The following is a 24,816-nucleotide window of genomic DNA, read 5'->3' as shown; positions in this document are numbered from 1 at the left end:
ACTCCTCAATTATCATTATTTTTCTTATATATACAAAAGTATCAGCAAGAGAAGCATCACTAGCATGCTACGTCTCTTGAAGCTTGTATATATGACTTGAAACCAGTAATGACCTGTCTTTACTGATATTAACAAGTTTTATGCACAAAATCCAATTTTCTATGGAAAAAAATATTTCTTCAGCATCTGCCAATAATGTTCCTTCATTAACTGCAGATAGGCAAGGGGTTTGGTAGTTGGTTGGTTTTTTTAAGCTCTGAATTCAGAATGGTTTTTGTGATGCTGAAAACCATTTTCAGCCTTTTCAAAGGGCATGCACATAGCAAGGCAGCCCAGAAAGTACCGAACAAAGCAGCACCTCAGGAGCCCAGAAATCTTGGGGTCTGCTATACTGACACTGCAAAGAATGAGCATTCACACATTTATTAGCAAAATTCTGTTGGCTTTTGTAGCAGTGTATCAGCTTTACAATGATTTCTCCTTCCGTCCTGAGCCCATGACAAAGTGACTAGAACTCTCCCCGGTGATTACCAGGACTCTGCTCCACGATGTGCACTACCTCCCTCATGGCCCACACCACACCAGCCGGCAGAAGCTCACATCTCAGATCTGTCGTCTTCCTCAGGAGAGGCTCTACTGGATATGAAGGCTTCAGTCATGCACGTGTGTAGGGCACAACGTAAATTTACCTTGGTGAGAAGCCTACAAATAACTGGGATGATGCAAGGACAATGCACGTGACACATGACTAAAGCATGCTCAGAAAACCTGCCTTCTCTTTATCTGCATAAAATTTCTTAAAAAGTCAATTCAAGGCTTTAAAAGCTCAAGAAAACTTTCACTCAACAGCTATAAGTTAACATACACACACACAAAAAAAACCCCACACCAAAGAAAAGCAAGGACCTGCAAGCTAAGGGCCAAAGGAGCACAGCATGGCTACTTCACATCGGTTACCAATCACCAGCAGATAACGAAGGCAGATGTGCTGACAAGGTAAGCATACGGAAACCCCTCTCCCCTCCACCCCAGGCACCCATCAGCATCTCATACCCAATGCAATTTAAATAGGCAAGAAAAAGCTTTTGTTTCCACATTAGTCTTTTTGTACCACATTTGAAATTATACCCATCTCTTCCTTACATATCTGCTGCCTTTTCAAGCCTAACAGCAGAGGAAGCCGTCTCACTGGTGGGACACTTCTACAACGCCAAGCACAGGTTGTGGCAAAAAAAAAAGCACATCACACAAACTAGTTGTCAGCATTGAGTAAGGCAGTTTGGACAAAAAGTATAGCACTTTTTGAAACAAAACAGAGCCTGCGTTGGTACAGTTGCAAGAAACACAAAATAAATGAAATACCAAAATACCTGAAAGGACACTCTTCAAAAAGTACCCCTGTATTCTACAGACTTACCTCCGAGTTATCCATTACAATACTAAGCTGTGTTTCCCATTTTTCACTGAGTACTAACTAGATCCTACAATGAACAGAGTCTGGCTGTGCTCCTTTGGGCACTCTCACACACTCTTGGAAAATTTTTACCACGCATCCTATGAGAAGTCTGAATGACAACCCAAGAAATAACTAAGGGAAAGACACAAAACATCTTGATAGAAGTGAAAAACGTTCATTTACGAAACACACCTTTAATATTGCGATATCACAAGAATCCAGGTGTCACTACAGAACAGGACAACAAACTTGCAAGGGATGTGGGATGTCCAGGTGGCTACAGATATCCTAGCACAATCCCGCATCCTGCTGAAGTTTATATCCTGAAATACCCCTGGCTTGGTGGGCCTGACCATCCACCTGCAGTCTCAGTGTGCGGCAGCAAATAACGCTGCTCGTTAAGCAGCTCACTGTGTAAGACTGCTCAGCACACGGACTAATGCCATCTTAATTAAAAACAGAAATAAAACAAGTAGCTTACAGATATAACACTGCACATTTAATGCCGACAGAAGTTACATCACAAGAGTTGTGTTTTGTTTTTCTTTTGATTCTTAAGGGGGAATTCCACCTTTAACAACCACAAGTTTCCTCCTGCAACACCAGGGACCTAGCACTGCAAGCAGCCTCATCAAATCAAAAGCTAATTTCCAAGTTAAATTTATAGGCAAGCAGATTGAGGATTCTCTGTTTTTATGCAGAATGGGGAAAAAAGACGTGGCTTTAACAATTCGGCAGCAGTGCTGAAGCTTCCTGGCATAGGAAGGAATTCAGAAGGAGCGATGCCCACAACCATTCTGGCTCACTCCACATGCGCCACCTCCATCCCTTCTTTCAGGCTTTTGCATTCTGAATACACGTGTGCTAATCCCACAGAAGCAAACGGCCTCAATAGGATTTGCATATGCATACGGATTAGTTGAAAGGGAATGATTTGCAATGCATTTCAGAAATCGCTTTAGAAGAACAATCTATGCTAATAATAAACTTTGAAGTTTAAAACGTGTTTGTTACACAACAGAAAACATTACAAAAGGATGATGTTTATTACACAAGTTGGAAGTGTTTGATAGCTCAGACAAAACCATCCCTTTATCATAAGAGGAAAAGAATGCTATTCACTTCAACACATTACTAAATACACTACAAATACACCCAGGAAAAGATAGAAATTATGGAACCTAAGAATCATATTAATGTAATACCAGTAATTTGGCAGAGCTTTTTGCTTGTTTTACAACTCAGATCAAACAGCTTCAGTATGCTGTATGCTACAAGTAACAAATACATCAGAGCAATAATAATAATTGGGAAACTCAAAAGATGGCCAGGAGTCCCAAGGCCTGATACACCAGAAGTGGAGCGTGCCATGGCTGCTGCTCAAGGGAAAGCGGTGTGTTCTTCAGGAGACTCCCCAGGCCTGGCATTGCCTGCTGCCTTTATTCTGGAAGCAGGCACTTTCTGCCAGCAAAGAAGAGATTTTGTTTCCAGGTGTCCTGTAAGGCTCTGGTGATGCTCTGAGCAGGCCGGTGTTGTTCTCAAAGTCAGTTTTAGAGCAAGGGGCAGGGGGGAGGTATTTTTCCCTGCATTTGTCTTGAGACAAGACACATTGCAGGGCAGGTCTTATCTTTTCTTTCATCAGTACTATGCCTGCAAAGTCACTCTGTGCTAACGAATCCAAAGCTAAATCTACATCAGACTTAAGACCAACGACCGAGGGACAGCACATTGGCAATAATTAAAGAGATCTGATTTTAGAAGTTTCACGCTGCCCTCTGTATTTCAGAAGTTGTTGGGCAAGCTGTAAGGAATACATGTTGTAAGACAGCAGATGAGGCCTTTACACGTTGTCTTAAGATTTGTCAATAAAAATCTAATTTAAAAATATTTTTCAAAATCAAGAAAAACAGATTAATTGATGGCATCATAACATAGAGCATACCAGTATATAGTAAGAACAGCAGGGGCTACTAGCAGGGCAGGCTATACCCCCAACACGCAGCAAATGAGTTGCAGTTTAGACAGGCCTCTTCGAAATCAGAAGGATGTGACTAAGAAAAAGGCTGCAGCTTTGAGAAAGAGCACACAAACAGCTGCTTCCAGAAGCTCAAGTGAAGCCCTTCTTTGGCCCTTCCCAACCTCGTAGTCAGCTCTGCTGTCCTCCATTACAGCAGCATTAGCATGGGCTAACGAATCACTGAGCTAACGGGCGTTACCAAAAGGTTTTTATCCTTGTGGCTGGACACATGCTCTGTGACTGTGCCTTTAGTGGCGGTGCGGTCACTGGTATTCAAAGCACAGCTGCGCGACCCACCTGTTTGCTTTTCAGGTCACTTTGCTCAAGCAGAATGACCGTAATCACCATTGCTCTGTTCAACTTCTGCCACCAGGTCCACCAGGAACACAGCACAAGAAAGTTTAACAGACGGATGTTTTTCATAATTCAACCTCTGACAACCTGAAAGGACACCTGTCTTATTTTTGTTGGTTTCCCTTTTTTCTCCTCTATTGGGAATAAGGCTCTGCAGGATGCAAGACAATTTAGCAGCAGTTTTATTTTCCCCAGGTACTAAACACAACAGCAACACAAATGTCTAATGCAGGCTGTAAACCAGCAAAGCAGAAACAGATTAGAAGTGAAAATACAAGCAAAAAACCTGTAAGCGTGTTTCAGCATTATACTAAAAGTGCAATGCACTCAGAGAGGCTTATAGCTACAATACCCTGCATTTTAAAAAAGCACTAGTTGATTGCTACCAGATTAGAAGTGATACTTGATATTAAAAAGTGAGAGCAGACGCTGTCATTTCTTCAGGTACATTTACAGAACTGACACAACCTACAGCTCTGCAGAAAGAACCACCACATGCCTTCAGATTAGCGCAAACATCCACATCGCACTGAGCTAAAATTTAATCTATGGCTCAAGTATTGACATTACTGACACATACACATTCAAAAGTAATTTTTAAAAGCTTGATGGAGGACAAGTTAATACATTGGGACAATAACAGAAATCCCCATTTATTCATTGCACTGACTGCATAAGCAAAGGAGAGACAACACACAAAACCAAAATACTGAAGTCTGAAATATTTGGCTGTAGCAAATGCAGAGATAATTCATCAGGAACTTTCTAGCTTTCTCCCTCTTCTAGAGCTTGCATTCACATCAGTTTTTGGTGTTAATGGAAAACAACCTTTATCTGTTTGCAAGACACTTAATGAACCTGCTTAGGACATTTTGTAACTCAAAACGTACATGAACCTATAAAACGTGCTGCTTATGCCTCTCATGCTCAGGTCCATTGCCAATAAAAAGCGACTGACCACCAACCAACCATCGTGCTTCCTTCCCCAGAATTTCTTTTCACATTTGCATCCAAGTACATAAACCTAATGGACCAATCCTGAATCTTCAGTAATAGAAACCATATTCTTTCATATTTTAATGAAATATATCAGCATTGTTTCCATTCAGTGAAGGATTATCATGGATGAACTAGGTCCTTCGTTTATCCTACTCCTCAGAAAACACAGCAGCTGTCACCTACTGCATAACTATCTCATCACCATGTGTTCGAGGTTTCAAGTAACATGCCTACTGCATATACTTCAAATTAATAAAGAAAATGCTGTAAAACTAACCCTATAAAATTAGGCACACAAGAAGTTCTTAAGAGACTGTTTTCTACATATAGCCTAGTGAATGACACACCCACTGTAGCTAAAAACTGAACCTCTCTGGAACTTTATTAGCACTACAGCATTCAACTCCTCTGTACATACGTCGCTTCTTAAGTGACATACGCAGAACTACACCTCCTGATCCCACTGTTCAATTCCAAGAATAAGAAAAATGGATGCAGTTGTGTCATTGGAAGATCCTTCTCTCTCCTCCACTCACTTTTGAATTCAAGGGCAGACTTGAAGAAATCTGATGGAGCACTAAGAGCCTCAAAGTCCCTGCAACTTTCACGAAACTATGCCACCAGGCAAAGGACATGTGAAGGTCCCAACAGTAGCTGTTACATCAGGTAACTGCTAAGCAAGAGACACACAATATGCACAGAAGTGACCTTTACATCCCCAAGAAATCAGGAAAAAAAAGCTTAAACTATAATTCATAAAAAAAAAAACATGAATTTCAGTCAATCAGGAATTATAAATCCATAGAAAAAGGGGGGTTCCAGTATTTTCTTACCCAACTCACACCAATATCTGTCTTTTCCAGTCCAACCCAGTCTGCAGTGCTAACTGTTTCAAGAATGAAGACTTCTTCACTCTTTTGCTATTCTCTGCAGGAAGTTGAGAAATTTGTACAGATCATTTCAAGGCTTTCTATATGACAATTACTTCAGATATACTGAAAAATTTCCTCCTACCAACTACTGTGGGACCCTCCCATAACAATGCCAAATCTGATTTATGATACCATCATATCAGAACTGACAGAAAAGCTCCCACCTGTGGGCATGGGTCTGAGAGGTCATATGGAAGTCAGTAAGCTTTGAGAGAGATCTAAACAGACATAAAAGCAGCCACTACAAAACCACTGATCAAGTGAAATTCCTCTTTCCAGAATCATACAAACTACATCTTCGCAGTTACTGATGGTGCATAAGAGTTACGGACGGTCTGGAGTAAGGGCAAAGTTCAATATTAAAATAACATCAAGTTCAGAATAAAATATGCATGCAGAAATGGAGTTTGAAAAACAAGTTGTAGCAAACTTTTTCCTGTTGACTTTCTGCACTAAGTACTTTGACTCTTTGATTCAGTTATACAAAGCTGATTACAGTCTGTAAATACAGTTTATAAAATATATTATAACTTATTTAAAATTTGCTATATTTTCCAAAGCAATGCAAAATAGGAAAAGAAAGAACACAACATAGTGGTTTATTTTCAAATAAACTATTACTGCCCCTATGTTCAGCTCCCATATGTTCCTGAAGACAAACTAACGAGAAGAGGCACATCCCTGAACAAGTGAAGAAGGGTCTTGGAAAGGACTGCTCCACATTACATTTGGTCCATTGAACCCTGAAGACCTCCTTCCATGCAGGATTAAATTTTCTTTATTTATTGATTTTAACAAGGAAGCATAGAAGGCATGCTAAAAACAGTTATCCCTCATGGAATGAAGAATAACTGAAATTTGGAAGTCTTGTTTGAACACCAAAAGCTTACATTTCACTGACATTCAAATTCAAAAGAAATAACAAAGTTATAAATACCGCTCCTCAATATAAGAAATTAAGGTGATGACAGAACAAGGCTTCAGCTGTTCTTTAAACAGCACATAAAAAAAAAGTCAAGCCTCAAACTAAACTTGGTGACTTGTCCACATTTGGAAATAAAATCCCCAGCACATACATTCTTTAAAAAACAAACAAAAGAACATACAGCTTTCATCCAGGAGCTCACCTTCTGTAGGCCACCAGCTCTCACCTCAAACTCCCCTTCCTTTCATTCCAAAGTTTAAAACATTGCAAATACAAAATTCCACAGCATGAGAAAACAGTATAATGAGGGGAAATATATGTTGAAAACACATTCCAATGTTCAGATATAGAGTGTACTTCCTATCGAAATAAATAATGCAAGTCAATGTAATGCTCGTATTCCTTTTCATATGTAATTCAGGAAGAAGCTCTGAAGTTTCTGTAGCACCTTCAGATAACCTCAGTGCGCCATAAGGTTCAGAACACCGTGTCCCTGTCCTGCAGAGATGGAGCACGCTGTTATGCTGTTCACCAGCCCCTCTGGCCCATTTATGAGCAGCGTTAACAGACTACAACGCTAATTGTCCCAAGCACCCAGCACAGCAGAGGCCCCCGGCTACACGGGGCCCACCGCATGGAGTTTGTTGATCACGGAACAAGGCTGGAGGCAAGGAGGAGTGCTCAGGAGCAACGCCCAGGGCTCTGTACAGATGGAGCAGCGGGCACACGTACCCTTGTGCCCTGGGCACTGCCAGCGGCCAGAGCTCATGGTGCTGGGGGTCTCCGCCTGCAGCTGGGGGGTGCTGAGGCCTGCAGGCTCCTTGGATCCCTCCTGCCCAGCCCTGGAGGCTTCCCCACCTCCTTTCTGCTTCTGAAAGCACTGCTGATCCTGGAACCTCACGGAGCTCATCCTGCTGTGGGCCTGGACGGTCTCTTCAGGCGATCCCTGTTGGCAGTCTGTGTCCTCCGGCACCAGAGGCATGGGGAGGCTGCTGGTGCCACCCTGCACAGTGCGGGCTGAGACGCCCGGCTCCATCAGCAGGTGGCAAAGGGCGTCAGTGTGCCCACGATGGGAATTGGTGAGGGATGTCCCCACCATTATCCCACACCACAAGGGTTTCCACTGTATTTTCTCCCCGTTCTTTTGAGGATTGGGTGTGTGAGAGAGCAGCGTGGAGGACTTTATCTATCCATCAGCACAAAACCACCACACCTTGCAGATTTTTGCAGAGATACCGTATCACCTGGTGCTTTAGAGCAGGCGATGGTGCTGGCATCTCTACGGAAATAACTGCTCCTGGAAGGAGGAGGTGAGGAGCCCTGGGTTAAACCACAGCACGGCGAGGGGCACTCGGCTCAGAAGGCACAAGTACTGAGCACAAATGTTTAACCTAGTTCTGGATATAAGTCTCAAATACTGCACATCAACCAACAGCAGCTCACTCTTCCCATGTTTTATTTACACTAAAATTTTATATGCAGGTGTTAATTTTAAGTTCATTTATATGCCAGTGAGTTCTTAAAACATGAGGTCAGAGGTTTTATTGCTATAGGGTAAGCCATAGTACTAAGGACAAAAAATTGTCCCTTTTGTTGCTCCTTCTTAAGAAAATTCAGAAAATAAAAATAGCTGGACCTCATAAAACAGAGATTTGTTTCCCAGTATTGTTGCAGCATGGGAGACAAAAATCAAAGTTTTAACAGGCTGATAGAGTACATCTTTGACAAGTCTAACTAATGAGTAATTGGAGCCGCTTGTCACTTCTGATGCCGTGCTGCAGCCATAAGCACTCCACAGAAAGGTCACAGCTGTACGTTGCTGAAATCAGAGTAATTACAGGAGCCAGAGGACCTGCTCTCGAGCTCCGCGTGGCACTTCGGGTGCACACAGCTTCAGCCTCTGACATCGGCACTGAAGAACCCTTAGGGCCATATCTAGTGCAAGAGTGAATACTGCCTCTTCCTAAAAATCTGTCAGCACGATAGCAGCAAGACTATTTACTTCCCATTAGACTGATTAACATTTCTTAATGAAAATACATCTATAAAAACTGACTCGTTAATACTGATAACAAGTGACAGCCATTCCCTGCAATCCAGGCCTACAAGGATTAATTTGTCATCTACTATCCTGTAATGGACTATTTATACTTCAAGGTATCCCTTTTAGACACAGTTGTTCAACAAAACAGTGGAAATATTATTTGGTTTTGAAAATAAAATGTTCTCAAAAAAGGATTTGGAAATAAATATCCAATAAACATTTATACACACACACTCCCTAATACAAGATTAGTTCAATTTGCAAAGAAAACATGCAAAAACCCTGCAACAGCACAACACCTGAGCTAAAGGTCCAAACTGTGAGGCAGCACCGACCTGCTCCATCCACACTGACATAAAGTAGCTAATTCCTGCCCCAATATCCAGGGATTTATTGCTATTTTGGGCGTTAATTCAAAATTTTTGTGTTACAGCCATCCATACAAGGTAAAGTGTCCCAAATCTGTGTTTGATACCTCAGGTATACAGGATATATATATCCTATATACTACTGCATGTACAACAGAATGGGCGATTCGAATTTTCACTTTCTCCCTTGTTTAGGGCACATGACAAAGTACCAAAAACCAAACCCCATCCCAAACAAATTCATTTTTCATTACGACATGACAGCAGCAATGCCATCCTCAGTATCTGAGACAGGTACTTTGCAACAAAAAACTTCCATCAAGTGCCCCTTCACGGGATCTAATCCGTCTGACAATACCTCAACAATGAAGCTCTAAACACCAAAATCACAAAATCCCTTCCCAGTAAGACTCATAAGTAACACAGACACAAAACACTTTTTTTTTTTTTCCCCAAAATACATTGCTACTACCTATGCAAGTGGGTTAGACCGCAAGCCCTTAAGACTGGCTTCAGAACCATCCCCTCCAATTAAGAAATCCGGGAGTTATAAAAACTAACATGACCAACCAGAAGATTTTCAGCATTTTGCAGCATTACAGTAGTAAGCCATAGCAATATAGAGAATCCCCACATTAAAACACAATGCTGAAAAAAATAACAGTTTTCCACTTTCATCTCTAACTGTTAAGATACAGTACCAGGCTCAACACTGAATTGAAATCAGATTCAAACCCTTTTTTTCCATACCCAGCGATACAAGTTACATTGATGGTGAAAGTTTCTCTTATAAATATTTGAACATTTCTTTTTCCTTTGTGATTTAAGAATTGCATAGCACACAGTTAAATGGGTCAAAAAAAAATGAACATAAACTAGGGAGAGACGTGCAATTATGAATACATCATGAACAAAAATAAAAGCAATCCTTATGCATTAATGGTACATCAAGCTAATTCAAGAAGGCTAAAATCATTAAAAAGGCATCCTGGGGCAGTACACAGTCATTACTATATTGCACTGACAAGAAATGTTAAAATAATCATTTCCAGTGTCATTGATAAAATTCATTTTGATAAGCAGGAAACCCCCTCTAATTCTTAACAATGAAATCTGAAACGAGATCAAATAAATCAAAATACTAAACAGACCCATTTTATCTTTAAAACCCAAACTCCCCTGTCCAGCAATCCCCAGTTCCAAATAGCAAGAGTAACTGCCACCTTATTAAGCTGGAATTATTAATATTTTTTTTTCATTTAAGACTGAAATTCAGGGCCTGCTTGTACAGATCCAACTTCAAACAGCATCAGAGATCAGACTCAAGTGGGACAACGCTTGAGGGGTTACAAACACCCCTCTAAAGTGTTCAAAACCATGCTTCACTTCAGCATACAAACTCTTACAGCAGATTGTCAAGTTGCATATCTGAATACTTACCACACTTCAGAAATTACAAGCTGTATCACAATATCAAAGCAGTTTAATTTGTAGATTATTAGGACATAAGAAAATGAGCAAACCTTAGTCTTTTGAGATGTGTATACAATGAACGACCTCACTGACAACTTCTGATTACAAATCTAGTTTTCAACTTCATCCAACATTAAAGAACAATCAAATAAAAACATATAAAAGTACGTTAACTATGCATCAGCTTCCATAATATGTTTCTGCACACAAAAATTAAACTATTCATATAACAAAAGCATGAACTTACTTTGCTGCAATCAGTGAGCTTATCAAGTGTAAGAAAAGGAAGAACTGTAAACAATATATTGGGATTTATCTAAAGAATGAAGTAACAACTTCATAATAATTATTCAAGTTGAAGTATTCTAACACTCAACAGTGGGAAAAACAGGAACTGAGTTATAACAGACATAAGTCATAACGGATGATCACTAACAGAGTTCAGTGCTTGCACGGATAAAAATTAGAAATTTGATTTCTAATCTGAGTACAATGAAGGTATGAGTAAAAAAACCCTTCACTGAAACTTCTAGTTTCTTCAGCAGAAAGGTAGGTCTACATCATATTAATGTATAAAAGGGAAAAAAAAACACTAACTTTTTAGAAAAGCTTGTAAAACTTCACCTTTTGGAACAAAACTACTAATTGCTATGTTTAAGGAAAGCTTATCAGGACTAGGACTTGTAGCAGGGTTTTGGACACTGGAAATTTACAGACAGTTACAGATTTAACACCACCCCGCTGGCAATTCAGACTTCCTGAAAAGCAGCGTTGCATTTGGAACACCAACTATACAGGTATATCACAGCTGACACAAATCATTACATGCAGCATTGGACTAGATGAAAACAGGAGTCATAGCACACAAAACAAGAGCACTAAAGTTAACAGGAGTTAACGAAAACCAACCTCTCCTGCTACATCCTCTACGACATCCACATTTAACAAAAAAGCCCATGGCAATCAACGTTATTTTAAAAATTTAAAAGAAGTCCTTCAAAGCTACGAGCCAGCAAAAATAGCAGGCTATTGGACAACATAGTGAGGCACCCTTACAGAACTACCAAAGCAGACACCTTGGAGCATTTCAATACCAAGCACAAGCTACCCTAGAACATCATGGCAAATGGTTAAATCCTAAACCTGAATTCCAGGAATGGATATCCACCCAGTTGGAAGCAAAGTCTAGAAACAATTCCAATACACAGAAATACACAGGAATAGTAGCTCCATGTCTTGCATACTGTCATATTTGTGGGAGACAAAGTGGTCAACAACACTTTCTCCTCAGCAGAAAAAACAGCAAGAACCTGTCTTATGCATTCATGTATTAATGACGATTTTTAATGTAACACTTGGTCTGTACCCCTTTCATGTTTGCTGAAAAAATGCAGTTATTTTATCAAGGCTGCTAGCACTGACTCAGGTTTCCCTCAAATAATAAGAAACGCTCAACAGCATCGTCTTACTGGGTGAAGAGCTAGCCTATCCATCCTTCCCTCATCTCTTCTCCTTTTTCATCGCCAATATCTATATCAAGAAGCACTGTGGCTTTTCGTTTTAAGTCAGGCTAGGCTTCCTGATCTTGGACAAGTGTTTGCAATTATTCTGGCCAGCATCTGAATGCAAAGAGAAGTTACTGACCACTGCTGACAGTTGCTTGCTTTTGAGTGACCTGGAAGAGCTCATCCCTCAAGGGTTGTAGCAGAGAATTTACCTGTAGACCTACTTTAAAAAAAAAAAAAGTTAACTACGGGTATGGGGTCAAAGTCGAGCAACCAGGCAGGTGTTTGGCTACCCTGCTGAAGAGGCGGCCTGACAAATTTAGGATAAGGGGAGGAAGAGCTGCTCCAGTTGAATACCAGCTTCAGAGAGGATGAGTTGCTAAGCACACCCCAGCAAGGCACCAGGCTGGCTGCACACAGTCAGAACCACAAGGAACTGAAAACTTTTCGTAACTGCATACCAGCAAGGTCAACTCACACAACACCGTGGGCAGTTTCACGGAATTACATGAGGTACATGCTGTTCTGTACACTTTGTTTAATACCTATCAACACACAAAGAAGTTGAAATAAAATTAGAGCGTGCGCATAAATCTAGTGTATATTTCACGATGCTAGCTTGTATTTCCTACTGAATAAAAAGGCAAAGTTATTCTCACTAAGTCATAGGCTCTCATGGCGTGAATGGTCATTAAAGCAAAGGTGACAGAGCCATGGGTCACTCCCGGCTGTAGTTGGTGCCCCAGTGACAGCCCTCCCTATGACACAGTCTATCTCCCAGTAAGTCAGCCTGCTGATGTACATGACAAGGATCTCTCACATTCTGGCAAGTTTCCTTTTTCTAAAGGGAAGACAACTTAAAAACTTTCTTCAGATTTCTGTCATTCTATCCCTTGCCTTCCAAAAGGTCTGCAGTTTTGTAGACCACACGATCCCTCTGAATCAACCACTAAAAACTTAAGCCTACATTCAACCTGAATAACCCAGAGTTGCACAGACCAAGAGTCATTTAATCAATTCCTCCCTATTAACAACTTGTACTGTTCATTCACACCCTCTCATTTAATGGGGTTAAGAAGCTCCTTTGCTTCTTGCCGGAAAAAAAAACAGCAAAAATTATCAGGAATTAGATTTGGTCCCAGACGTGTCTGGCAACTGTAACACATTTATACAGAAGCATTCCTAATTCCATTAGTTGGTAAACATTAAGTAGTTGGTTGACCGCCATGTAGGTAAAACGGAATTTGAAATTTCTTGAACACATTTGTCAATTCTTTCTACTTACTCCTGAAATTTAGTAGAGATAAATAAGCTTCCTGGAAGCTTATGAGTATATCACACTACCTTTCTGCAAAGAGATTTCTCTCTCAAAAGCTCCTTGAGGTGAAAAAAAAAAAAGTAGACTGTACACCAACACTTAGAATATATAATTATAAATCTAACTATAGCTCGCACTCAAAAATAAACGTACTAACAAAAACCCTAAATGGTTCTTTGAAACTCATTCAATACAGAAAATGCAGGCAGTGAAAACAGTAATTTCTGCAACTAGTTCAATAGAAAACATTGAGGAAATTACAAAGAAAGCTTTAAACAGTTTTCTGAGATACTTCCAACAGGCTGGTTGAGCATACCCTCATTTGGAATCAAGCACAGTGCAGCATATGTCAGTGTTTTCCATCTGAAAATTAGAATGCTTTGCTTTTTTTTTAAGCCATCTTTGCAGATACACAAATCTTTACACTCTGATACACACTGATATGACACCATCTCACGACAACTAACAGTGCAGGTCTTTGCAACAAAATGCTGACAACAACAAAACAAAACCCCACAGAACTAAAGACTTCTGAGCAGTAGTTCAATGTAATTAAGGTTTCTAAACGCAGAACTGTCATATTCAGATACTACACACCCATCACTAGAACAGAAGGCAACAAAATCCCAAGACACATGGCTGAATTTCCACTAGAGGGTGCACGAAGTCCATTTCATGTACCAAAGATTAAGTTCTGTGTGGCTTCTGCAGCCACAAAAGTTCTTCCAAAAGGTTAACTGTCCAAAATAGTTAGAAATAGTCAAAAAAAGACTTTTGTTATTCATTTTTTAGATGGTACACAATGATCCCTAATACCTCATACAAGACAAACTAGAACACTGCTGTTATTCATGTTTTAAATCATCCTTCAGCAGCCAACTACTTCTAAACACCTACACAAAACTGCCAGCTTTAAACACTCCATGAATGCCACAAGTTACTTCATGATTATTCTATTCCTATCAATTTTCTCAGTTTATTCCTGATTTCTCAAACGTGGAAGACAATTTTAAACTATTTGGCACAAATACACTCTCAGCATCTCCACAAGCACCAAATCAAAACGAAGTAAACTTTACTAATATAAAGCAAGCAAGCACAAAGGAAAATAGAAAAATAAGGACTAAAAGTAGCTTAAGATGCCAAAAACTAAAGGTGGTGGGTGGTAGACAGCACAACACTGTGCACATGCCATGTTAAGCATAATAAGGTCTCTAATTATCTTAAGGTATTACAAAAAATGAATAAATCCCTAGAAACAAATATTTTCTTTACCTAATCATTAACAAATACTTGCAAAATGGGAAAGCACCAGACCTGTCAGACATCAGTGGTTATTTAAAAAATAGCTACAGTACTACGTGATATGCTGGATGAAGAAAAAGTAATCTTTACCATCTTGAAAGACTCTCTCCACGTTGAGCCCGTACGTAGCACAGGTTTCATAGTAAGTGCATCTCTTGAGATCGTTTGATAACTTCCTTGCTCTGGCATCATCTATGACGCGTGGGTTACTGGAACTTATAGCATCTACAGCAACAGGGGTAAAATATATATACATACAGATTTAAACACAGTTTGAAAACAACATCTTAGAATTACCAATACCCAAACAATGAATTTAAATACAAACCATGTGACTTTTAGAATTTTTAGAAAAAAGAGGACATAACTCCAAATTTTATACTTCAAAAAAATCAACTTATATCTTAAAATACTTAAAATCAACAGCACACTGATTCATTCTAAAAAGCTAGGAAAAACAAAGTGGTTTTAAGTTACCCTAAAATATATTTGGATCACCAGCTCAAATAAAATACATAATCTTACAAAAGAGAACATGAGCTCTGAAGTAAAGCATACTTAGAAAAAACAAGTGGCTGATAATTATAAACATGTCAAATGATTTTTAAGCCTCCTATAAATATCAGGAGTGGCTCACAGGTAACATTCACCTGTAGCATGAAGCATGAAACATTTCATGCTTGTAAGAACAGAACACTTCCAGTAGTGAAACAATGAAATGCAGTGAATAAATGGTACCATGCATTACTGCAACACCCAGAAAGAGTTAGATTTGTACAAGATATAATTTTCTAAAGAACAAAAACACAACAAGAAATACTAAGACAGCTGGGGAAATAAAATTCAAGGTGGCAGATAAAAAATAACACCACCGTATGGAATTGCGAATAACACTTTGCTAAAAATCTGAAATCCAGTTCTTGTCTCAGCTCCTCAGCATAACTCACTGTAAGTATGCTCTTTTTTTCGGTCGATTCCTTCCCAGTGGGCAGGTTATTTCTCTCTGCACTCTGTTTAGCCATTGAGAGCTAGCAGCCAGCTAGGCTGAGCCACCATCACAGGACTCCTCCTGTCTAAACCTACCCCTGCGCATGCCCAGCACACACACCTCCGCCTAAGCAGTCACTAACCAGGTTAACATAGAACTGGGGTTGTCCATATATTCACATTCTGCTGCTGACCTGACTTTCAAGTCACAGCCGAGACTGGATCCAGTAAACTCATCGTAAATGGCTTTGAATGAGTCTCAAACCTTGATTTAAACATACTGATGAAATATTGTGGGCACTTACTGTAAAGCTAGTAATAAAACAGTAATTTATTTTTCAGAGCTAAATGACAATACTTTCAACCTCTCTGCAAGAGCTACGTTTCAGGTGTGCTTTTTAACTGCAATTTCTAGGGCTTAACTGTAGGAGCTGAAAAAAATTGTTCCAGGAAAAAAAAAAAAAGACATGCTAAGGAGAAATCTCTTCACTACTGCCCTCCATCATAGCAAAGAACTCTATAAGGGTTATGTTTGACTATTTACAAAGTGATAGCACTATGATCAAATCTTCAAAAGCAATTTTTTTTCCCTTCCCAGGAATATCATAGTAGTTAATTAGCATTGGCAAAAAAAGCTGCAAGGAGAGAGAAAAGTACAGCCCAATCTACGAAACTCTGCAGCTACCACCTGGCCACCACAACAGGCATTGATTTCAGCATTTAGAGGTGCTCAGAAAGTTTTTCTAAAATGTGCTGTTTTCCATGGTAGCAACTGTTTTCAGGACAAAACAGCCTCACTTCATCGTAAACGTGAAGTCAGTGACTGCTGCAATGCTATACCTGAGGCTTGGATCTGAGCATGATAAGGCACTGATGTTACTGCTCCATTCACAGGATCTGATTAATAAAAACAGAGCAGTTAATTTAGAAAGCTAACCACAGACTTCTTTTTTTTAAGCAGCAGAGGGCGCTGACAACATGTAACCAGAATTGAACTGTTAAATACCACCATGGCTACAAGAAGTTCAACTTCCAAAGCAAAGGCAGTGCTGCAGGCAGCAGTGCGCCTCCAGGGCAGAGCACCTCCACTTCCCCTCACTTCCCAGGGGAGATGGCAGAAAGCACATCTCTGTAAGCACTGGGCAAGTGCTGATGTCTGGGGAAAGCTTTCATTTCACAGATTGCTTCAAGAATACTGGTTGTATCTAACAAGCTGGGTGTCAAACAGGTAAATTTTGTAATAAAACACATCACAGTCTGAAAGCCGCTGTAGCCAAAAGGCTCTATTTTCTGCTGATGCTTACTCCAAAAACTAGCAATATTTCTGTCTTTAGTCACATATTAACAACTCCCTTTGCATTGACGTTGCAACAGAAAATGAGCTTTACAAAACAAATTCCTTTCTGGTACTAACTGGAAGGAGATGAGACCACACTCCAAAGTGACAGAAATGCATAAAACTGCCTCAGTGAAGTGTTTCCCCCTCCCATTTTTCTGAAGTTTCAAGTGGACTGCGTGGCCCTGCAGAGCAGTTCATTTCTGCTTTGGCTCTTAATTTCTGCTATCCTAGGATTTTTGTTGTACCTACTTCCCTTTTCATGTTTTTATCATCTGTTTCCGCCCTGAGGCCCTGTCACTGTTCTTCCTCCTGTGCTCCCCACACTTCCCCCTGCTTCCTGTGGCACAGGGCTGGTGTCGCAGCTCTGCAGGCATGTGGCTGGAGGCAAATCATTCTGACCACAGGACTCACAAAAACCACAAGCAAAGAGAGCAATCAAAAGCATCAGCAGCACTAAAATCTATGGCATACACTAAGACGCCCACAGTCAAATCACAGAATGGTTTGGGTTGGAAGGGCCCTTAAAGCCCATCTCGTTCCAACCCCCTGCCATGGCAGGGATGCCACCCACCAGATCAGGTTGGCCAAAGCCTCATCTAACCTGGCCTTGAACACCTCCAGGGATGGGGCATCCACAGCTTCTCTGGGCAGCCTGGGACAGGGCCTCACCACCCAAATCCACAAGAGTAGCTCGAGTAGCTCGTGACACTTGTGCTTTCCCTCTAACTTCGCACAGGAACTTAGCAATATATAGCAACCAGCGCTTCAATGTAAAGAAACACAAACATGTCTTAAACTGTACTTCCAAAACAGCAGGTCTCTAAAGTAAGGCATCTATGCAGCAAGTCCTATGTGGTAGGAGTCATTCCAGGACACCTACGTGACAGGGAAGCCTCAACTCTTCTGCCTCTGTTCCAGCCCAAACACCCGCAGTGCAGAACACTACTGCACCATAAAGCTGATGCTGCGGTCAAGCAAGGCAGAGAGCATCAACCAGACAGCTCAGACACAAAAGAAACTGAAATATTACCAAGAACTTTCCCTGACTAGATTTCATCCTCTAACAGTTTAAGCCAGCTGCTGTTTCAGAATGTGTTTTGGAAAAAAACAATTGGGGTGTTTTGTCTCAGATGACAAAAGGCTGCATTCCCATTTTGTGGAAGGTTTTCAATCTCTGATCTGTCTGCCTCCTAAGAATGCCACAGCACTGACCACTTTCAGACTGCTAATGTAGTGCAAACTGGTCCCTCTTCACAACTTACACAACTGATTCACCTGTCTGAATTCAGTGTTAGCATGTCTGCTGGCCAGGAAAGCCACCATGACTGGCAAGCATTGAATATATATTTATTTTTAAATCTAATGAGAGAAAAAGTTATTTACTAGCTTTTGGAAGACACTACACTGCCTTGGAAATCTAATTCTCAGATTGCCATGGAAGAAGCCAGATCAAATTACACATATTTAAAATGGCTTTTGTGCACTGTCACATCTATCATCATTTTTGGCTGAGTACCACAGTACAACCATTCTAAATCATGACAGAAAACCATTCTAAATCATCATTGCTAATACCCTACACTCTTTCAGCATCCCTAGGGCTCTGCGTGGACATTTGTCTCCCATTTTAAAACAGTCTTTGCAATGCCAAGATCATTGCAATGTACCAAGCCAGCTGAGGACACCTAGGAAATCACCTTGCTGATAGGGAAGGACAGGACATGGCACTGCCGACATGGCACTGCCAGCTTGGAACAGTCTGTACAGCCACAAAAGTACACTCTGAGGAAATGTTGTAGTCAAGATTGCACTTACCCTGAGTTCCCACTAGTACCATTGGAATTTCACTAGTGTTACGATAGTTAGCCATACGGCTGTAGTAGTGGTAAACGGTCTGGAAGCTGACTTCATCTTCCAAACTGAAGACAAATATAACAGCATCCACCCACATGGCAAACTGCAGAATAAAAATGGAAAAGGCAGACTGAGCACAAAGCAATAAAGAGGAAAACAAGAAAAACATTCTAATCTGACATAAGGGGAAATAGGAAATACACATCAGAGAAGCTTCGTTAGTGACAATAACCAGGTCTTACAAAAAGGGGTGTATTATTTATAAAATGACGAATCAACATTTATCACTGTGCAAGGTAGTATCTGGGAAAAGCAAAGGTTTTTCCCCCACACTCAAAACTGTCTCTCTTCTTCACTGGTATATGATATTGTAAGCTACTATCGGTGCACACTGATTTTGATTCATAGAAAGAGAATGCCACAGCCTCAGATTTCTGTATTTGTGAATTATAAATGAAAAATACCTACCCCTAGCATTCGGATGCCCCATTTAGTGCGTTATTTTCCCCACCCTGTGCTTTATGTGCTTGCATGCTGGTGTTTCTGTCAATGCCAGGACAAATATGGCTGTGGTTTTCCAAGCATTGAAAATAATTCTCACATCTCGATCAACGTCCAAAAACATTAATTTCAAATTGTCTGTGAGTTTATAATTAGAACTCTAGTTGGACAAACAGTACTGAATGTCTCATTCAGCTTCCAGTGTGAAAGCAAACTCTTCTCTCTTGGCATCAGTAATCCACTAAAAGACACGAGTGCGCACAGGCCAAGGCAAGGTGCTGTTTTAGTGACCATGCAAGTGAAAAAGACTTAGCTTACAAGTGAAACAACATGGTTTAAGCACATTTAACATAACAGTAAATGTATACAGCACATCAAAAAAAGAAGTTAAGCTTACCTCACTGCCCTTATTTTTCCCTAAGTGATTCCATTCCTACCCAAATTTAGACCGATGGAAACAAGTTTCAGCCACCAGTACTCATGCTTGTTATTATATTACTATTACAACATGCCAGGTAGGTTAGGGACATGAACATACAGAGCTGCAAACAGGTTGTTTTGAGAAACATTTTGGTACATTTTGCGGTTTTACATAACTAGTCTAGGTTTGTAAGCACTTACTTCAGTCCTACCAACTCTTGCAGTTTTGTTTCTGCTCTGCTGACAGTAGTTCAGCTCTTTCTCATGGAGGTTGAGATTCTATCCCAATTACCCACAAAAATATAGCATACTTTTGCAAAAAGCACAGCCTCAAGGCTGCAATAACCAGCCCTTTCTGTATTATAAGTGAATATTGAGGTGAACATTTTTCTTCATATTTTTGTTATAAATATTCATTAACCCAGAAACAAACTTTTTATTGAGGGAATTAATAAGCAGATTAAAGATATTTATCATACATGCAACTTGAAATTATGCCTACAACACAACAAAGAGAATTTACAAGTGAAATGTGTCTTCTGAAAAGCAAAACAGCACTAACACCTTAGGCCTTTCATTCTTTTTCTGAAGAACAATCTCAGCCACAGCAGTAATTAAACACCCCCAATTTACCTAGCATGGATCAAAGGCAAAACAGTGCCTGATCATTAGTTTGCAGTTAGTTCAAATGAGCTCTGCAAAACCAATTCTTCAGGTACACGAATATTTAGATGGCTGTGTGTACCTTTATAATTGCAGTATTATCATTTTTTTTTATATGAGTGAATACTCTCTAAGCTGTGAGGCCTCAGAACCATTATGTACTTCAGCCAAGTCATTCACAGACCAAAACAGAGAACTTCATTTAGGCTCATGCCTCACATGGCTGCAGATGTGTGAACCAGACTTCCTTCCAGGATGTCCCTTTTGGTCTCCGTTTCCCCTACCTCCTTTCTCTTCTCCTTTGCCCAGCCACCTTCCCCCATGCTCTCATCCTCCTGCAGCTAACGAGCAACAGTGGAGCACTGAAACCCAAGCTGCCGCCGCTGGCACCGCTCCCACTCAGCTGTTTGGCAACAGCGCAGCTCCTGCTGCTAATCCGCTACCGAACAGCTGAGCAAAGCAAGGCCAGCGCCTGAGAAACCTCGCTAGTGCCCACCTAAGAACAGGTAGAGAGAGGGAAAACCAAGAGGATGCCTGAAGACAAGGACATTGCCCTGCAGCCAGGCTGGCAGAACCTTCACAGGTTTAAGCAATAAGCAAATGCTTCACCTCACTTAAATAGCGTAGCAGCGTTAGGTACACAAACCCAATTTTCTTCTTCTGATGAGACTCCTTCTATGGGACAAGGAGGTGACAGTACACAGAAACCACATGGCAAACCCGAGAACCTCAACAGTGAACTGGAAGTTGGAAGGTTGAGTCTTAAAATGGCACAGGGAGGAAGACATGGAAGCAATAAGGAACGCAGATTCATACACAAGTATGACTGTCACTGTGCATGTATGCATCTACTTGATCTGTATTTTAAGAATTTAGAGATTCTAGCTCAGAAGAAAACTTAAGACTATAACATGCAGTTTTGTGATCACTGGAATCATAACGACTAGGCATTCAACAGAAGGTAGCCTATACTTTTAAATATAATTTCATATTATACTTGAATTCCCCAATATTTTTTTTTTACCCGAGAGCATTTTACCAGCTGAAAGATAAGCAGACACAGGAAAGAACAAAGCGTAGTAAGTTCTCATAAAGAAAGGTTCAGGTACCTTTACGAAAAACAAGTGGAAACTGTGATTTTAGCCCGATAAAGCTCAATATGCAATGCTCACCTGTGCCTCTGGAGGGCCCCCTTCATCTCTAATCAGCAGCAGATAGCTTTGTCCATCAACTACTATCTCCTTCTTGAATCTCCCACCTGTTACACAAAGTAACTCATTATAGAAGTGAAAAAGTAAAACAAAACACAAAATAGAAAAAGGCTTCACTTGTGGAAAGAGTGTATCTAAGATCTTTCACAAATACATGAACTGCTGGGAATATAAATTCAGTTCGTATGCACTAGCATAGAAATTACTGAAGAAAGCTACGTTGCATACTTTAAGGCTAATGGGGAAAAAACATCCAAAACTTCATTGCAAACACTAACTCTCATGGTAGATGTACTTTGTTTTGATATATGCAGGTAAAAGATAGTTGTCTGTTTTATGTAACAACGAGAAATGTATCTCTATAAAGGGCAACTATGTCACAGCTAGATACAAAAAGATCATGTATTGGAACCAGAATATTTTACTGTAGGTCTTAGATTTTCCTCAAGAGAAGCCCAGTTCTTACAGCACACATGTAATGTTATGAAAATGGTACTTCTATATTCACAAATCACAGTTAGGGGAAAATACCAGACACATGTTAGACAAAAAACTACAATGGTGGTACCTGTGTAGAGATGTGCTAAACTAACAGAGAATGATGTGCCCTAACTGGCAGGATGAATTAAAGACCTATTTTGGAGATCTAGATAAAAAGAGCAGAGCCACCCACATTTTGTTCCTGGGCCTATTACTGAAATGCAGAATATACTGAGTGCTTGAGAAGGTGAAGAACTGGCACTGAACTCAAGGAACTAAACTGAGGCAAGGCAGCTGCACTGCTACCTTCCTGTTCCACTGTCTAAATGTCTTCAAGCATGACCCAAGGGCAAAATTGGGATTACTTTCCTTTGGGGTTAAGTATGTTTCAGGCATCCTGCTGCTTCTCCTGACAGACTTTGGGCAATGACAAATCACGTTTAGGGGTTTTGGTGTGACCGAGCCTAAACCAGGATTAGCACAGCGTGGCCTGCTTACGTATCTCGTTTGCATTCAGATCCCCCTCCGGGAACCAAGCGGGCTCTCATCTCACCAACCATGCCACAACAGTCCTAAAGCCTCCACGCCGAACACTGTCCAACCATCGCACATCTCCACTTACAACTAAGACAAAACATATCTACTAACATAAAAATTATTTCCTCACCCCCATTTTCAATCAGATCTATTTTCAGATTTGAACCCCATTTCCGAACTTTGCTTGCTTCAAAACCTGCAATACTATCACAATAAATGCATTTACACACTTGCTGGGTGAGTGAACAGCTCTCACTTGTTCTACAAATAGGCTCTTCAAGCAACCAAGTCAGCACATACAGGCTAACCCTGATCCTCCAAGCAGTCACTCAGAAATGACTAGCCTTAGAGGAAGGCACAGGCTGAGACCCACCATTCCCCCAGCCCAGAGTAGGCTTCAAGTCAAGATCACTCAACAGTTCAGCTATGTGCAGTATGTAAGCATGTTTAAACACATTTCAAGTTCAATAAAAGACAAGAACGGTACTGTTTTATTTTCCTACGTTTTCATTTTTTCAAATCTACCCCATAAAGAACAGCTCAGCAGTAACAAGCATGCAACAATTAATAATGTCACATTTTTGACTGTTTAATTGCACAGAATGATTAGAGCACATATGGACAGGCTTTCATTATCTTTGTTAAAAAAAATAATTCAATTTTGCCTTCCAAGATCAAGCAGCCGATAAACATATACCATTAGTGAACTTGAAAAGAATAATCAAATCCAAATATAAAACTTTGAAAAGAAACTAGCTTCAGCTCTTCGGATCTCGGTTTCAATTAACCACATCATTATTGCTCTGTTATCAATTAATTGTATGTGCTTCATAAAGAAGTGTTAAATAAAATGAATTATCTAATACACAGCCCTCCAGAGGGACACTTTAAAGCTTTAAGTAACAATGGAAATGCAGCAGATGTGAGCAAAGAGTGAAAGTTTTGTATAATTACCATTTCCTGTTTCCTTTAATACTGAAAGTTTACCCAGCTAATTACAAAATACCATGAACACATTTAAGAATGACCTCATTATTCCCCTCGTCAATAGGATGCCTTTCAAATCTCACTGCATCTTCAAACACAGTCCTCAGAGGCATAAGGAAGTTACAGACAAGGTGAAATAGAATGCTTAAGGAGAAAATTGAAAAAAAATCCATAGACTTAGTATTAAAATGCATACAGATCACACATGAGCAATGATATGAAATTTGCTCTTGAGTGCCACTTCAGGGTCACTGGATTTTTATTCACTTATTTTAAGGGAACAGCTTTGAGAAATGTACCATATTTAACAAATACACCTGTTCCTTGCCTTCTCCAAAAACACTGTGCTCCGAGCTCAGTGTGATAATTTATTTTTATTTCCAGTATGAAATTCAAATCTTAACACACTGTGCCACTTCAATAAGGTCTGTCTTGCTGGAAGAGCAGTACTACAGTCGAGAAGCATACAGTAAACTTGAATCTATTCAAGTGGCCTGTTTCTCTGCCCTTAAACGCTGACTACGCTTGTTGTCTGGAATATGCATCAGTCTCATCTGTTCCTTGTGTACCCCCATGAACTCATTGGAGTACAATTTTGTTTAGATTTAGATATTTCGTGATAAATAGTTTAAATCTGAAAATCCCCCAAACCCAAGTGTTTAAAACCATGCCCTAGAATGAAGAAGTTCAGCTGGAAGGGACCTATGGAGACCATCAGGCCCAGCTGGCTGACCCCTCCAGGGCTAGCCAAAAGCTAATGCACGTTACTGAGGGCAGTGTCCAAATGCCTCCTGAACACTGACAGCCCCGGGGCAGCACCCACCTCGCTAGGAAGCCTGTTCCAGTGCTTGATCACCCTCATGGTAAAGGAATTTTTCCTAATGCCCAGTCTGGGCCTCTCCTGGTTCCTGTGTGTCCCGACATCGGGTCGCAGGGAGCAGAGGCCAGCGCCTCCCTCTGCGCCTCCCCTCAGGGAGCAGCAAAGTCACTTCCTGGCCTTCTCTTTTCTAGACCAAACATGAGTGTCCTCAGCCTCCCCTCACAGGACATGCCCTCCAGCCCTTCTGCCAGCTTTGTTGCCTTCCTCTGGGTGCTTTCAGCATCCTCTTTTGATTGTGGAGCCCAGAACTGCACACAATAC

At 40.5% G+C, this 24,816-nt stretch overlaps 1 protein-coding gene across 11 annotated transcripts in view; it reads right to left on the bottom strand.

Annotated features, from left to right (window-relative positions):
• Positions 1 to 24,816, bottom strand: part of AGAP1 (ArfGAP with GTPase domain, ankyrin repeat and PH domain 1) — a 375,831-nt gene that overhangs the window by 218,897 nt on the left and 132,118 nt on the right. For all 11 annotated transcript variants that reach the window (XM_083841487.1, XM_083841488.1, XM_083841479.1 and 8 more), the window contains 3 exons: positions 21,633 to 21,718; positions 18,838 to 18,979; positions 14,787 to 14,921 (listed from right to left, as the gene is read on the bottom strand). In XM_083841487.1, coding sequence (XP_083697613.1) covers positions 14,787 to 14,921; positions 18,838 to 18,979; positions 21,633 to 21,718 — 363 coding nt within the window. The remainder of the gene's footprint in view (positions 1 to 14,786; positions 14,922 to 18,837; positions 18,980 to 21,632; positions 21,719 to 24,816) is intronic.

The sequence above is a fragment of the Anser anser genome, assembly GCF_964211835.1.
Source record: "Anser anser genome assembly, chromosome: 6".
Taxonomy (NCBI): Eukaryota; Metazoa; Chordata; class Aves; order Anseriformes; family Anatidae; genus Anser; species Anser anser.
The sequence above is the reverse complement of the archived record's forward strand: the minus strand, read 5'-3'. Positions and strand labels throughout refer to the sequence as shown.